Source organism: Miniopterus natalensis, chromosome 14 (genome assembly GCF_054644295.1).
Source record: "Miniopterus natalensis isolate mMinNat1 chromosome 14, mMinNat1.hap1, whole genome shotgun sequence".
Lineage (NCBI taxonomy): Eukaryota > Metazoa > Chordata > Mammalia > Chiroptera > Miniopteridae > Miniopterus > Miniopterus natalensis.
Window position 1 is genome coordinate 10,531,478 of NC_142094.1, and position 13,175 is coordinate 10,544,652.

At 53.4% G+C, this 13,175-nt stretch overlaps 1 protein-coding gene across 1 annotated transcript in view; it reads right to left on the bottom strand.

Annotated features, from left to right (window-relative positions):
• Positions 1–12,250, bottom strand: part of ALOX5 (arachidonate 5-lipoxygenase) — a 57,197-nt gene extending 44,947 nt beyond the window's left edge. Inside the window, exons 1-3 of the mRNA XM_087824116.1 lie at positions 12,101–12,250; positions 5,587–5,785; positions 2,384–2,465 (exon numbers count right to left, since the gene is read on the bottom strand). Coding sequence (XP_087680242.1) covers positions 2,384–2,465; positions 5,587–5,785; positions 12,101–12,250 — 431 coding nt within the window. The remainder of the gene's footprint in view (positions 1–2,383; positions 2,466–5,586; positions 5,786–12,100) is intronic.
• Between the last annotated feature and the right edge of the window lie 925 nt (positions 12,251–13,175).

The following is a 13,175-nucleotide window of genomic DNA, read 5'->3' on the forward strand; positions in this document are numbered from 1 at the left end:
GTGAAATCTAAAGAACAAAAATAAACAAGTAAAACAGAAACAGACTCTTAGATACAGAGAACAGACTTATGGTTGCCAGAAGGGAGGGTGTTGGGGGGGCTGGGTGAAAGAGAGAAAGGGCTTAAGAAGTACAAATTGGTAGTTACAAAATAGTCATAAAGATATAAAGTACAGCATAGGAAATATAGTCAATAATATTGTAATAAGTGTGTTTGGTGCCAGGTTGGTACTAGACTTACTGGGGGGATCACTATGTAAATTATACAAATGTCTGACCATGATGCTGTACACCTGAAACTAACACAAAATAATATTGAAGTCAACTGTAATTGAAAAAAAAAAATCCTTCATGAAATCCAAGGTTACGAAGGTTTACCCATGTTTTCTTCAAAGTTTTGCAGTTTTAGCTCTTACATTTAAGCATTTGATCCATTTTAAGTTAATTCATGTATGTGGTGTGAGGTAAGGTCCAACTTCATTCTTCTACAAGTGGCTATTCATTTGCCCCATTTGTTAAAAAGACTATTTTCCCTCCACTGAATTGTCTTGCTACCGCTGTTGAAAATTAATTGACCATAAACATAAGGGCTTGTTTCTGAACCCCCAATTCTGTTTCATTGACCAACATATCTGTCCGTAGCCAGTACCACACTGTGTTGATTACTTCAGCAGGATAGCAATTTTGATACTGTGAAGTGTGAGTCCTTCAACTTAGTTTTCTTTTTTAAGGTTGTTTTTGACTATTCTGGGTTCCTTGCATTTCGATACGAATTTTAGGATCTGCTTATCAATATCTGCAAAAAAGTCAGCTGGGACTGTGATGGGGATTGTTATATCACTTTGGGGAGTATTGCCATTTATTTATTTAAAAAAATTTTTTTAACCCTCACCTGAGGATATGTTTTTATTGATTTTGAGAGAGAGAGAGAGAGGGAGACAGAGGGAGACAGGGAGAGAGAGAGAGAGAGAGAAAGAAACATTGATTGGTTGTCTCCTGTATGCGCCCCACTGGAGATTGAACCCGAAACCTAGGTATGTGCCCTGACTGGGAATCAAACCCAAAACCTTTTGGTGCCTGGGACAACACTCCAACCAACTGAGACACTTGGCCAGGGTGGGACTATTTCCATTTAAACAACATTAACTCCTCTGGTTCATGATCATGAGACTTCTTTCATCTTATTTAGATCTTACTTATCTTCAGCAATGTTTTGTAGTTTTCATTGCATAAGTCTTGGATATTTGTCAAATTGATTCATAAATATTCTATTCATTTTGATGCTATTGTAAGAGGAATTGTTTTCGTATTTTTATTTTCAGATTGTTGGCTACTAGCATATAAACAATTGAATATTATATATAATCTTGTATCCTGCTTTCTTGTGTGGCTAGTGAGATGATCACGTTTAGTTGTTTACTGTATTGGCGCGGTATATGACATGAATTGACTTGGGGATGTTAAACCAACCTTGTGTATTTGGGATAAATCCTATCTGGCCAGGTTGTGTAATGCTGTTTATGTGCTGCCAGATTTGGTTTGATGGTATTTTATTGAAAATCTTTGCATCTGTATTAATAAGAGATACTGGTGTATAGTTTCCTTTTTTATGATGCCTTTGGTTCTGGTATAACACTTGTCTCATACAATGAGTTAGAACTTGCTCACTCCTCTATTTTTTGGAGGAGTTTATGTAAGATTGGTATTAATTTTTTAAATATTTGGTAGAATTCACCAGTGAAGCCATCTGGGCCTGAGTTTTACTTTGTTGGAAGTTTTAGAATTACTAATTCAATCTCTTTGCTTGTGATTGTTCTATTAAGATTATTTTATATCGAGTCAGTTTTGGCGGTTTCTGTCTTTCTGAGAATTTGTCTGTTTCATCTAAGTTATCTGATGGATTGTTTGTGGTATTCCCTTTTATCTGTTTTCATTTCTATGAGTTGGTATTGATGTTACCTCTCTTATTTCTAATTTTAATAATTTGTGGTCTCTCTTTTTTCTTAGTCTGTTAACTAGGGATTTGTCAATTTTGTTCTGGATTATGTATCACTTTTATAATCAAGTTACTATCAGAAGACATAAAAAGTGAGGGGTAATCCTTATGACTGGAGGTGGGAGAACATCAAGATAAATTCAAGCTTTTGCTGCCCCACTCCTCCCACGCTCCAATATGGTTGATCCCAAGTTTTCCATAACTCTCTTCACCATCTCTGCTTGGAGAGGTGGGCAGGGGAGCTTGGGGACCACGGGCAGCTGGTGCCTTGGTCATCAGTTACCAGCAGTGATGGGCCATATGCTGTGGGCAGGGATCATATCATGCCACTGCCCCGAGACAGAGGAAACTCTGGTCCCATGGCCATTCAGTCTGATGTCATAACTCACCTGTACTGCTTCTGCCGGGTTTCCAGTTCTTTACGTCTGTGCTGCTTGAGAATGTGAATTTGGTCATCGCGGGCCAACTTTGCTGTGAGGAAAGGACAAGTGTGAGAAGAGCCTGAGGAAGAATGATGCCTTGCCCATGCCGAGTGCCTCACATGAATCATCTTACTTAAGCCTCAGAACACTCCCGTTTTATTAAATGGGACTCGGAGAGGTCGAATAGCTTTGCCCTGGAACTGTACTCAAGGTTGCACACCTAATTAGTGGACAAGACTCAAATCAGCACAAGACTCAAATCCCATGCTCTTAGTCACTACTTTTACAAAAGACAAATCCAGTTTCTCCTCCTGCCTGCTCACCCAGCAAGCTTGGTGGCCTGCCCCTTGGGGCCTGAGGGTCACGTCCAGATGCATGAGCCAGGCTTGATTGGCATTGGCCTGTATGGGGCCAGGCCAGTGACTCTCTGTCCCCCTCCTGCAGGGAAGCGTGTGCCCATCTCTGGCCTGCCTGTGGGTTTTCACCTGGGGCTCTAACCTTCCACTTGCCCCCCACCAGGACATTGCCTCTGTCATGAACCCTGGGCTCTGGCACAGAGCTGCCTTCTCCTCATGTTCCTTGTTGGGCTTCTTTAAACAGCGCAGAATAGTCCACTCCTACTTCCTTCTCACGCAGAGCAGCACTGAGTGGCAGCTGACTGCAGGCTCCCTGTGGCTGATAGAGCAGCAGAGACTCCTGGCTCTCCTGCTTCAAAGCCCAATTGGCTGCCGACATTGCCCAAGCCCCTGTGCTGCCTACACGGAGGACTGAGAAAGAAGCTTGATTCTAAAGCACTATGTAGCGTCTTAGAGTGTGGGCTTTAGAAGGGACACGCCTGGGTTTGGGTGTGGACCTGGGTTCTGTCACTTAAACCTGTGTGACCTGGAGCAAGTTGCCTTGGCTTCGGTACAGGTGAATGGAGACAATAGTGCCTACTTCAGGGTCACGGTGGGATCTAGTGAGGGTGCAGTGAAGCACCCACGCAGTGCTCGGCACCCAGGAACCACCAAGAAACGGGAACAGGCGTCATTGTCCTTAGAATCCTAATGGACCTGAGCCGCCTCTTCTCCCCCCTGAGCCGGCTGCAAAGGGGGTAAGGGCAGGGTGGGGAGAGGTCAGGCCATGACTCCTCTTTATACTATTATTTCAGGTGAAGGCAGTGAGCACAGCCAAGGGATTCCTGAGCTCAGGGATCCCAGAGCTCCCCTGAAAGGGGGCTATAATAATGCTCTCCAGCTCTCTGTGGTGAAGGGCCAGACTTTTTAAACATCCATTCCATCAAGACTGATATTTTTGTAAAATACAATAAAAATTAACTACTTAAAAAAAAAAAAAAGAACAAGCCAAAGATGTTCAACGTACGTGCCCTGTTTTTATTATCAGATGCAAGTCATAGAATTTTCCTGGCAAGTTGCTAAAAGTTCATGAGGCTACTCCCAGCCTCTGCACTTACCCCATGCAGACCGGCCCCCAGCAGCTCCTAGCCACACTCCTGTCACAGGGCCACCACCAGAGCAAAGTCTGTGATCTCTTTCCTGCCATAAGGTCAGGGGACAAAAGTCCTTCTAGCTCCAGTCATTCAGTTCAGAAATATTCTTGGAATTTGGCTTCTTAAGTTACCAACTCCATGTCAGAAACAATGGGGTGTGGCCTGATGGTCTCCGAACACTTGGTAGAGAACTTTTCCTACTTTGCCTCGGGTTTCTTAGATGAGAAAGGGGGACAATAACCTCATTTTATCTACTCCGCGGAACTTCTGTGAAGAACCAACGACCTAGTTATGCACTAGGAGCACTACCCGGCCCCTGACAGGCACAGTGGGCCCCTGCTCCTCGCGCTGGTGGATGCCTGGCACCTGAAGGTGGATTGTCCAGGGTTAGAGGTGAGCAGACCCAAGGGCAGGGGCTTGAAGGTAGAAACCTGCCTGGGCCGGGAGGTGGCTCTGGAGCTGAGAGGCTGGTGTGCAGGGGGTCGCTCAGCGCTGGCAGCCTTGGCTTCCTGCACTGCGGGCCAGCCACCTGTCTCCCATGAGGAATGGCCCCCTGAGGAACAGCCAGGCTGGGCGCTGCACATCTGAGGGTCTTGCTTTAGAGGGCAGATTTTAGGTTCTTTCCTCTTTTGGCAAAAAGTGGGACTTCAAATTTAACAAGTGGTGAGTGCAGACCAAGCTGCCACAGCCCCCTGCGTGGGGGCCCTGGAGCCCCAGCCCTCAGCGATGTCACAGAGGGCAGTGTGGCCTGCTGTCTGATCTGGAGAGCGATGCCACAGGCTTGACTTCGCTCAGGAGAGCTGCTCAGGGGTACACCCAGGGGTATTTGTTATGCGGGAACCTACCTACCCTCTGACAAGGGGTGTGGCTTCCCCATGATCTTCCCCACGATCTTCCCCTTGAATGGAGGGAGGCCCTGCTGTCTGTGTGCCTGGGGCCTCTCGCTCCGCTTCCCCCTCCCCCTCGGAGCCCAGGGTTTATTAGTGACTGGAGGAAGTTCACGCCCCCTGCAGGTGTTGGAAGGTCACGCCCCCTGCAGGTGTTGGAAGGTCACGCCCCCTGCAGGTGTTGGAAGGTCACGCCCCCTGCAGGTGGAGGAAGGTCACGCCCCCTGCAGATGTTGGAAGGTCACGCCCCCTGCAGGTGGAGGAAGTTCCCGCCCCTGCAGGTGTTGGAAGGTCACGCCCCCTGCAGGTGTTGGAAGGTCACGACCCTGCAGGTGGAGGAAGTTCCCGCCCCTGCAGGTGGAGGAAGTTCCCGCCCCTGCAGGTGTTGGAAGGTCATGCCCCTGCAGGTGGAGGAAGTTCCCGCCCCTGCAGGTGTTGGAAGGTCACGCCCCCTGCAGGTGCTGGAAGTTCCCGCCCCCTGCAGGCGGAGGAAGTTCCCGCCCCTGCAGGTGGAGGAAGTTCCCGCCCCTGCAGGTGTTGGAAGGTCACGCCCCCTGCAGGTGTTGGAAGGTCACGCCCCCTGCAGGTGGAGGAAGTTCCCGCCCCTGCAGGTGTTGGAAGGTCACGCCCCCTGCAGGTGGAGGAAGTTCCCGCCCCTGCAGGTGCCCGGCCCGGAGCGTCCCCAGCCAGGAGCCCGCACCGTCATTATTCGCAAGGACACAGCTCTTTCGGGCCGGGTCTGCGCGCCCTGCGGGCTCCCCGGGGCTCCGGAGTGAGGGGCCCAGGCCACTCACCGCGCCCGTCTCGCAGCACCACCTCGCCCTCCCCGGTGATCCAGCGGTAGCAGGGGAACTCGATGTAGTCGCCGTAGGGCGTCTTCAGTGTGATGTACTTCAGGTACCAGTCGTCGTGCAGCCAGTACTTGCGCTTCTCGATCTTGACCAGCTGGATGTCGCCCAGCTCTTCATCCACGATCACATCGTAAGAATCAACCTGAGGAGGAGAAAAGGCAAATCAGACCCCCGGGGCCCCCGAGGCTGCATGTTCCCTGAGTTCATTTAGCAGGGGCGTCTGCGGGCTGCCTGCCGTCCCGGGCCCCGGGGCTGCGGCCTGTGCCACGGCTCTGGGGCCCCGTGTCCGCTCTCGTGGCAGGTGGAAGGAAGGGTGGAGGCTGGAGCACGCATCGGGCCTTTCAGGACCGGCAGGTGTGGGACAGCCTGCACTCCATGCCTTCCTCGGACCCTTGCTAAGCCCGATCTCCCCAATCCTGAGCTCTCTCCTTGGTGGCAGGGCCCAGAGCTCTCAGCACACTAGCCAAGTCGGTGGAGGGCAAGGGTGTTCGTGGTGCATGGGCCTCAGGAGTCTTCACCCTCTCCTGCCAGCTGCCAGAGAGCCCTGGAGGGCTCCATGGGTAAAATGAGAAGTTGGTTCCTGTCAGCAGACCTCTGGGCTTTGAGCGCAGTGAGCAGCTCGCATGTCGTGGTTGCCACTGATGCCAGACGCTTGTGGTTAGAAAGCGACCTTCTTGCTATGCCCTGTGGTCTTAGCCTGGGCCCCAAGGGCTGAGGAGCCAGGTGTGTGTGTGAGAAGACACTTCTCAGTCCCCAGCAGGTGTTTGAGCACATCTGTCCTGCCAGGATGTCTCCTGCAGGGTGAACGAATCCTCCTGCCCCGTGATATAATCCTGACCCCAGGGCCTGGGACCCTGGGGGGTGCAGGACCCACAGGGCCTGTCTGATTCTGGGGAGAAGCCCCAGGCCCTGTGTGCAGAGTTGGGAGAGGAGCTCCAACGGGGGCTGATGACTTGAGGAGCTAGGAGGAGGGGAGGAAAGGAAGAACACAGCTCTGGCTGGGTAGCTTCTGGGGTTGGGAAGAGAAGAGACACCCTGAGCTGAGGCACCAGGGGTCCAGGACAGGGAGGTTCTGATGGGACCAGAAGCCCACTCTGAGCCCTGCCTGCCATGGGATCTGCAGAGATCTCAGCCCTCCTGTGAGGCCAAGACAAGTTTCTCCAGGAGTGTGGGGGAGGGCAGAGAGGTGCAGAGGATGAGGCGAGCCAGGTGCCAGGGCAGCACCGGCAGCCTTGGGGGTGCCCAGATGACCCCCCTAGGCCTGGGTAAATTGTTTTACTCCCTGAGGCTGTTTCTTCACCTGTCAGGAAGCCAGTACTTGCTTAGCTTTCAAGACCATAGAGAAATCCAGTGATGTGGTGCCTGAGGGGCTCCCTTCTCCAGGCTGCAGGCCACTGGCTGCTGTACATCAGAAGGACCACCTAGCCCTCCGCCCTGACTCCTGGGGCTGGGTCACAGGGCAGCAGGACCCCACACTTCCTGCGAGCCACCACCGCGAGCTAGCATGGGCTCCTGCGCTGAGGTCCACCCTAACTACACGCCACATTGAGTAGCCAGAAGTAGATGTGGAAGGGAGAAGTTGACCCTCAAACCTCACGCTCAAACCCCTTGGCTCAAAATCTGGAGGGGTTCCTGTGAAGGTGGAGCAGGGGCCAGGAGCAGAGGGAGAACTGGAGGGGGTGAGGGGGAGCAGAGGGAGAATGAGGGTCGGGGGGGAGACAAGCAGGGGGAGAACTGGGGGGTTGGGGGAGCAGAGAGAGAACTGGGGGGGCAGGGGGGGAACAGAGGGGGAATGGTAGGCGTGTTCGGTGCTGGCAATGCAGCCCAGCAAAGGGAAGTCCGCGTGTGGTGAGCCTGGGTCTGGGCTGGGGTGGCTGCTCCAGGGGAAGTGGCTTTTCTGTGGCTCTGAGGGGCTGGAGGGGGCTGAAGTTTTCTGGGGGTGGATGCCAGGAAGGCTGGGGCCAAGGGGGGGAGGACAGCCATTCTCAAGTGACAGGTGCCATGAGCATCGAGGTGGACACTCTCATAGGAGGAAGAGCCAGCACCTCGGACACCCAGGAAAGGGAGGTGGGGCTCAAGGGGCCTCTACAGGTTCCCCACCCACCCCTGTAGGCCTGGAAGAGGGCTTCGGAGTCTCACCCAGGATAAACAGACTGAACAAGCTACAAGGATCCAATATGCCATCTGACAGGGTCCTCAGCGGGGTTAGAGGAATACATGTGCCAGTCTGGCTGGTCACTGCTGACCCCTGGCTTCAGACTCCTTGCTAGAGGAGGTGAACAAGGGTCCAAGGACCTCAGCCCCACCCAACTCAGGAAGCATTTTAGGCACCAAGTGTGGCGGCTGTGGTTTTGGCATCCACGGGAGCCACTATCAGAGAGTCACAGAAGATAAAGGCCTCTAAGAGCCTGCAGGGTCCTAAGCATCAAATTGCAAAGTCAGGTGACAGGAAGGCCCCACCTTACTCCCCCCTCTCCGGGGCCAGTGCCAGGGCAGCTGCTCTGCTTATTGTCTATTTGCCCTGATGCGCTGAATTCCCATGCCCATTCAGCACAGTGGACACTATCGACAGTGGATGGCCCATAACTGGCCCTCAATAAATACAGTGTACCTGCATGGCTGTGTGGATGGTTCCCATTTCACAAACGGCAACTGAGGCTGTCAGAGGTCAGGGAGCTACCATGCCACTGTGGAATTGTGGCCCCATGATTACAATCCACACCGGTCTGATGGCAGTTCCATTTCCTCCCACTGTTCCCTGTAGCCACATGGTGGATAAAGCTCTGGACTGGGAGCCAGGGACAACGTGGGGCGGGGTGGAAGGACATGGAATAGCTTCCTAAGAGATGGCATTTGAAGCAGCTCTTGGGACTTGGTGAGATTTCAGAGGTGGGGTGAGTGGGAGGAGATGGATGGCAGGGCATTTCAGTTGCAGGACACGAGAGAGCAAGATCCCCAAAGTGGGGAGGAGGCAGCTGGAGCATGGAGCTCCTTGGAGCAGAGGTGGCAGGTGCTGTGGTCAGATGCTGGAGAGAGACATGGAGCCAGGAAAACGTGTACTTTGCCAGCCTCATATTGTGGAAGGGCCGCTTTGCTGATTTCACTTGTTGCTCTCAACTCTTTTTTGAGTATTTCAGCGAAGTGTGTATTTCAAAGTGAATATTTCAGCAAGAGTTTATTTCAAAGTGAATATATCAGCTGGCAAATTTTCACTTTATTTTGATATCAGCATTTTAAAAAAGGTTTCATTTGTCTCTGCCAGATCCCCGCTGTTGCTGCTGGAGCAAGGACAGAGGAGAGTCATGGCATGACCCATCTTGGAGGGCTGGTGGGGGGCTGGTGGGGGTTCGGAGGGGAGAGGAGGAGGCTGTGGAGCAGAGAGAGAGGTAGACAAGGGCGAGACTGGGGCAGGGAGGAGGAGGAAGGGGCAGTGGTTAGGGACTGGGGGCAGAGAATGGGGAGCAGGAGGAAAATGGGAGACAGTAGGAGAAACTGGAGCAGCGAAGAGAGAAATGGGGGACTGTGGGGGACGGGAATAGGGAGGAGAGGAAAGGGAAGAAAGAAGAGGCAGAATGCAGGGAAGAGAGTGGAGGGGGGGGAAGGCGGGGATAGGGAGAGTGAGGGTCAATATTCACTGAATATATTTAAGTATATGTAATTGTAAGGATTGTTTACACTTACTGAATATATTCCAGGATAACATATTGCCCTTAGATTTCCTAAAAGTGCCGCCATGGAATGAAAACGGGTCAAGCAAGATTTCCCAGAAACCTGTATCTGCTAAAGTCATCCCATCTCACCTGAGTTACTTTAAATCACAGAGTTAAGGAAACGCATGAATGCGTTAAATGTGCCTAGACTTGGGCTAGTCTCTGGGCTCTTCAGGTCCAGTCTGGACTTTCCCCAGCACACAGTGGGGAGCCAAAGAAGGTGTGACTTTACAGGAGAATCTTCCCTTCGAAGGACTCCAACTCCCTGTCCTGTCCTAAATCACTATGCAGAACTCTGATGAGAATAGCCAGGGATCTGTGACTCAATTTATTGAGAAAAAAATCAGTCCTGTCCATTATTTGACTGAATTGTGCAAGGGGATTGGGGTGTTGACCTGCCAGTGACCTGGAAATGACTGAGTCGGTTGCCTGGGCATAGTCTTTACTGTTACTGTTATTAACCATAATGATTGTAACACTTTTCGAGTAAAGGGATAGCTTTATCTTCTCAGCAAGTATTTCCTCTAACTTTTTGTTTCACCTTTACCCCAAAGAGACAGGTTGTCCTTAAAGAGACATGACTGGAGAATGAGGAAGTCGCTCTGGGCTGTGCAAGACAGAGTGTGGAGTAACTTTGTATCAACAGGAACTTTCTCAAAAGCTGATTTTTCCAAAGAGCCTTTCTGAGCCAGCTGGTTCCCCTGCACGGAGCACGGTTCTGACTAGTCCTCTCTCACCCCAATGGAAATGTGACATGCAAATCATCCCTGAAATTTGCTTCTGAGACAGACACTGAGGTGTTTAATCACAATGGCATTTGAATGAACTCTCGGGGCTAGGAAGACTGAAGAGAGGCAGGGAAATAAGGAACAGAACAGTGCTTTCCTCCCTCTCCTAACAACCTGTTGTGGCCACATCACTGTCTCTCCTGGGAGAAGCCACACATGGGCACCCTGCACGCAGTGAGCATACCGACGTGTCGTGTGGTGTGTGGAGAACAGGGCCCGCTGTGGCCCACTTCTGAAGGGGAAGCAACCTGTATCCTTTTCTCCCTGAGGTGTGGGGGGAATCCATAAAATAACAGAAATAAACCAGGCTGCTTCAGAAATGACAGAGGGCGTCATCATCTCAAATGGATGCCTAATTATCCCTACTGTTCTCAGGGCCAGTTCCCTGTGGGGAAACCAAGACTAGGAGGCTGTTGTGATGTTCAACACCTCCTCTTCAGGAAGGAAGCTCAAGCCTGGCTAATCCAGGGTGGGGCAAATGTAGGTTTACAGTAGTTCATATGGAAAATAATACAATACTTAATAAATAATAATACAAGAATAAACTCTCTACTCACAACTGTAAACCTATTTTTGCAGCAACCCCCCCCCCCCCATGCTGAATCTGGCTAAATGCTCAGTGGGTCAGCTTATAGCGGGGTTCTGAGGCTCCAGGGTAGGATTCTAGGCCACTTTGAATTTGGAATCTGGAAAAGGAGTGGACTATTAGTACATGCTTTAGGCTCTGCAGACCTAAAACACACTTCACAGGTTTTATCCATAAGCATTTGGCTGAGACATATGAAAATGCCGTTTTGTCAAACAACTCTGAGCAGCTTTATATGGTTCAATCTTATAATCAACAAAGTGGTGAGAAGACAGTTTTGTGAAGTCTCAATTTCTTTGGTCCAGTTCAGGGGCTGGGGGTGGTGGTGGGGAACAGATATTCTGTGGGCATCTGCAGTGTTGCGAGACTATCGCAACAGTCCCTTACTGAGCACTTCCTATGTGCTTGCCCCTGGGCTGGGCACATGCTAAACACACTCCATGAGAACCGAGGCCTGTCATGTTCACAGGGCTGGAATCTGTGCCCAGGTCAGCCTAAGGAGCCCGTGTCCGAGGAAGGACACCTGTGCATGGCCTCCCACAGCACCTGGGACCACAGGCTGCAGGTGCAGTAAACACTGGCTCCCTTTGCTTCCTGAACTCCAACTCTACAGTCTCCAGTGAAGAGGGGAGAGGGCAAGTCCTCGCCCCCTTCTCCCTCCACTGAGCCCTCACCCGTGGGTAGAATGCTCCCTGGTGGGCGCACTGCCTGGAGCTGGAGACAGCCTCCAGCTTTGCGAGGCTTCTCCTTGCTTGGGTTCCCTTGTTCTTTCCCTCAAAATGCCCCTGGGACCTGTCCTGAGAATGGCAGCTGCTCAGTTGTGAGACATCTGCTAATGCACTTGGGGAAACTGAGGCCCAGAAGGGAGACAGAGTGAGCCAGCGGTCAGGCCCAGAGGGGACTCAGGCCTCTGGACCCCCAGACCTGCGCTTCCTCGCACAGCTGGCAGCTGCTCTGAGGTTCCTTCTGAGCTTCACAGCAGGACAAGGACTGCGGGGTGCACGACCAGACCCCTCTCCCCCAACCCCTGGAAGGAACCCCGAGAAGTGGTGCACCAGCGATGCTGCCCATAGCCGTTGCCCAGTTAAGGGGCCTCTCAGCGCCTCGGGCTCTCGTCTGTGAAATGGAGAGGAGCCCTTGCGTCTTCCCTGCTCCCTGGGGAGAAGAGCCTCACCCTGGAAAGGCCCCCGTCTTGCGTCCCAGCCCCCCGACAGGGTCCTGGACGCGCTTCCCCACGGCCCGGGTCTCCCAGAGAGTTCGCTGGACGCGCCCCGGCCGGTGCCCCGCCGCTCCCGTGGGTCCCGGGATCCCTCTGCCGGGTCCCCTCCCCCCCCACGGGGCCGGGGCGCCCCCGCCGTCCCCCGCGCCCTCACCGCGCCGCGCTCGAAGTCGTTGTAGAAGGGCTTGTCCAGCAGGTGCTTCTCGCTGCAGCCCGCGGAGCCCACGAGGCTCAGGTAGATGTAGTCGTCGGTGCCCGCGAACCACTGGCTGCCGGTGGCCACGGTGACGGTGTAGGAGGGCATGGCGGGGGCGAGCGCCACGGACCCGCGCGGCGAGCTCTCGGAGCCTCAGGGCGCTGGTCCCCGCGACAGCCGCTCGCCAGGACCCGGGACGGCGCCGTTTCCACCCGGCCGCCCGCTCGGCCCCGCCCCGCGCGCCCCGCCCCCGCAGCGCTAACCCCGAGGGCGCCTCCGCCGCCGCAGGGGTTACCCACTCCTGCTTCCACCTGCGTGGCTGGGCGTCTGCTTCAGTATTCAGGGGGCTGGGGCAACCTGGCCGCCAGCCCCCAGCCCCCAGCCCCCATCCATCCCTGCATCCCTGCATCCCTGCATCCCTGCATCCCTCCCTCCCTCCCTCCCTGCCTCCCTCCCTCCCTCCATCCATCCATCCATCCATCCATCCATCCATCCATCCATCCATCCATCCATCCATCCATCCATCCATCCATCCATCCACTCAGCCTCTCATTCATTGTTACCACTCTTCGCTCTCACCTCCTGCCTCAGCTTCCCTCACTGCCGGGCTCCAGTGAGGGATAGAGCTGAGGGGATAGGGCTGGGCTCCTGCGACCCCTAGAAAACATATGCTCCCTCCAGGTGCCCAGTGTGAGTGGGAGGCCGCGTGCGACAGGAACAGTTGCCCTTACTGTGTGTGCTGGACGTCTAGAGCAGGTGGAGCCCACCCGGGGAGTCAGGGAGGCTTCCTGGAGGAGGCCACGCCCGAGCTGGCACTGAGGGTGAGCTGAGCCTTCTGTCAGCGTTGGCCCCTTCCACAGCTTGGCTGAATGCCAGTCTGGGCTGGGTGCAGGTGGGCACCGAGGTCAGACAGGTGCCAGCCACACTCGGGTACCTGGGGAACCCACTGCCTGGGTCGTAATCTGTCGACTTTCTAAGTGGTGGGGGCAGAGCCTGGAAAGGGGGTTAGTAGAAGGCCCTGTGCTCTGGAGGA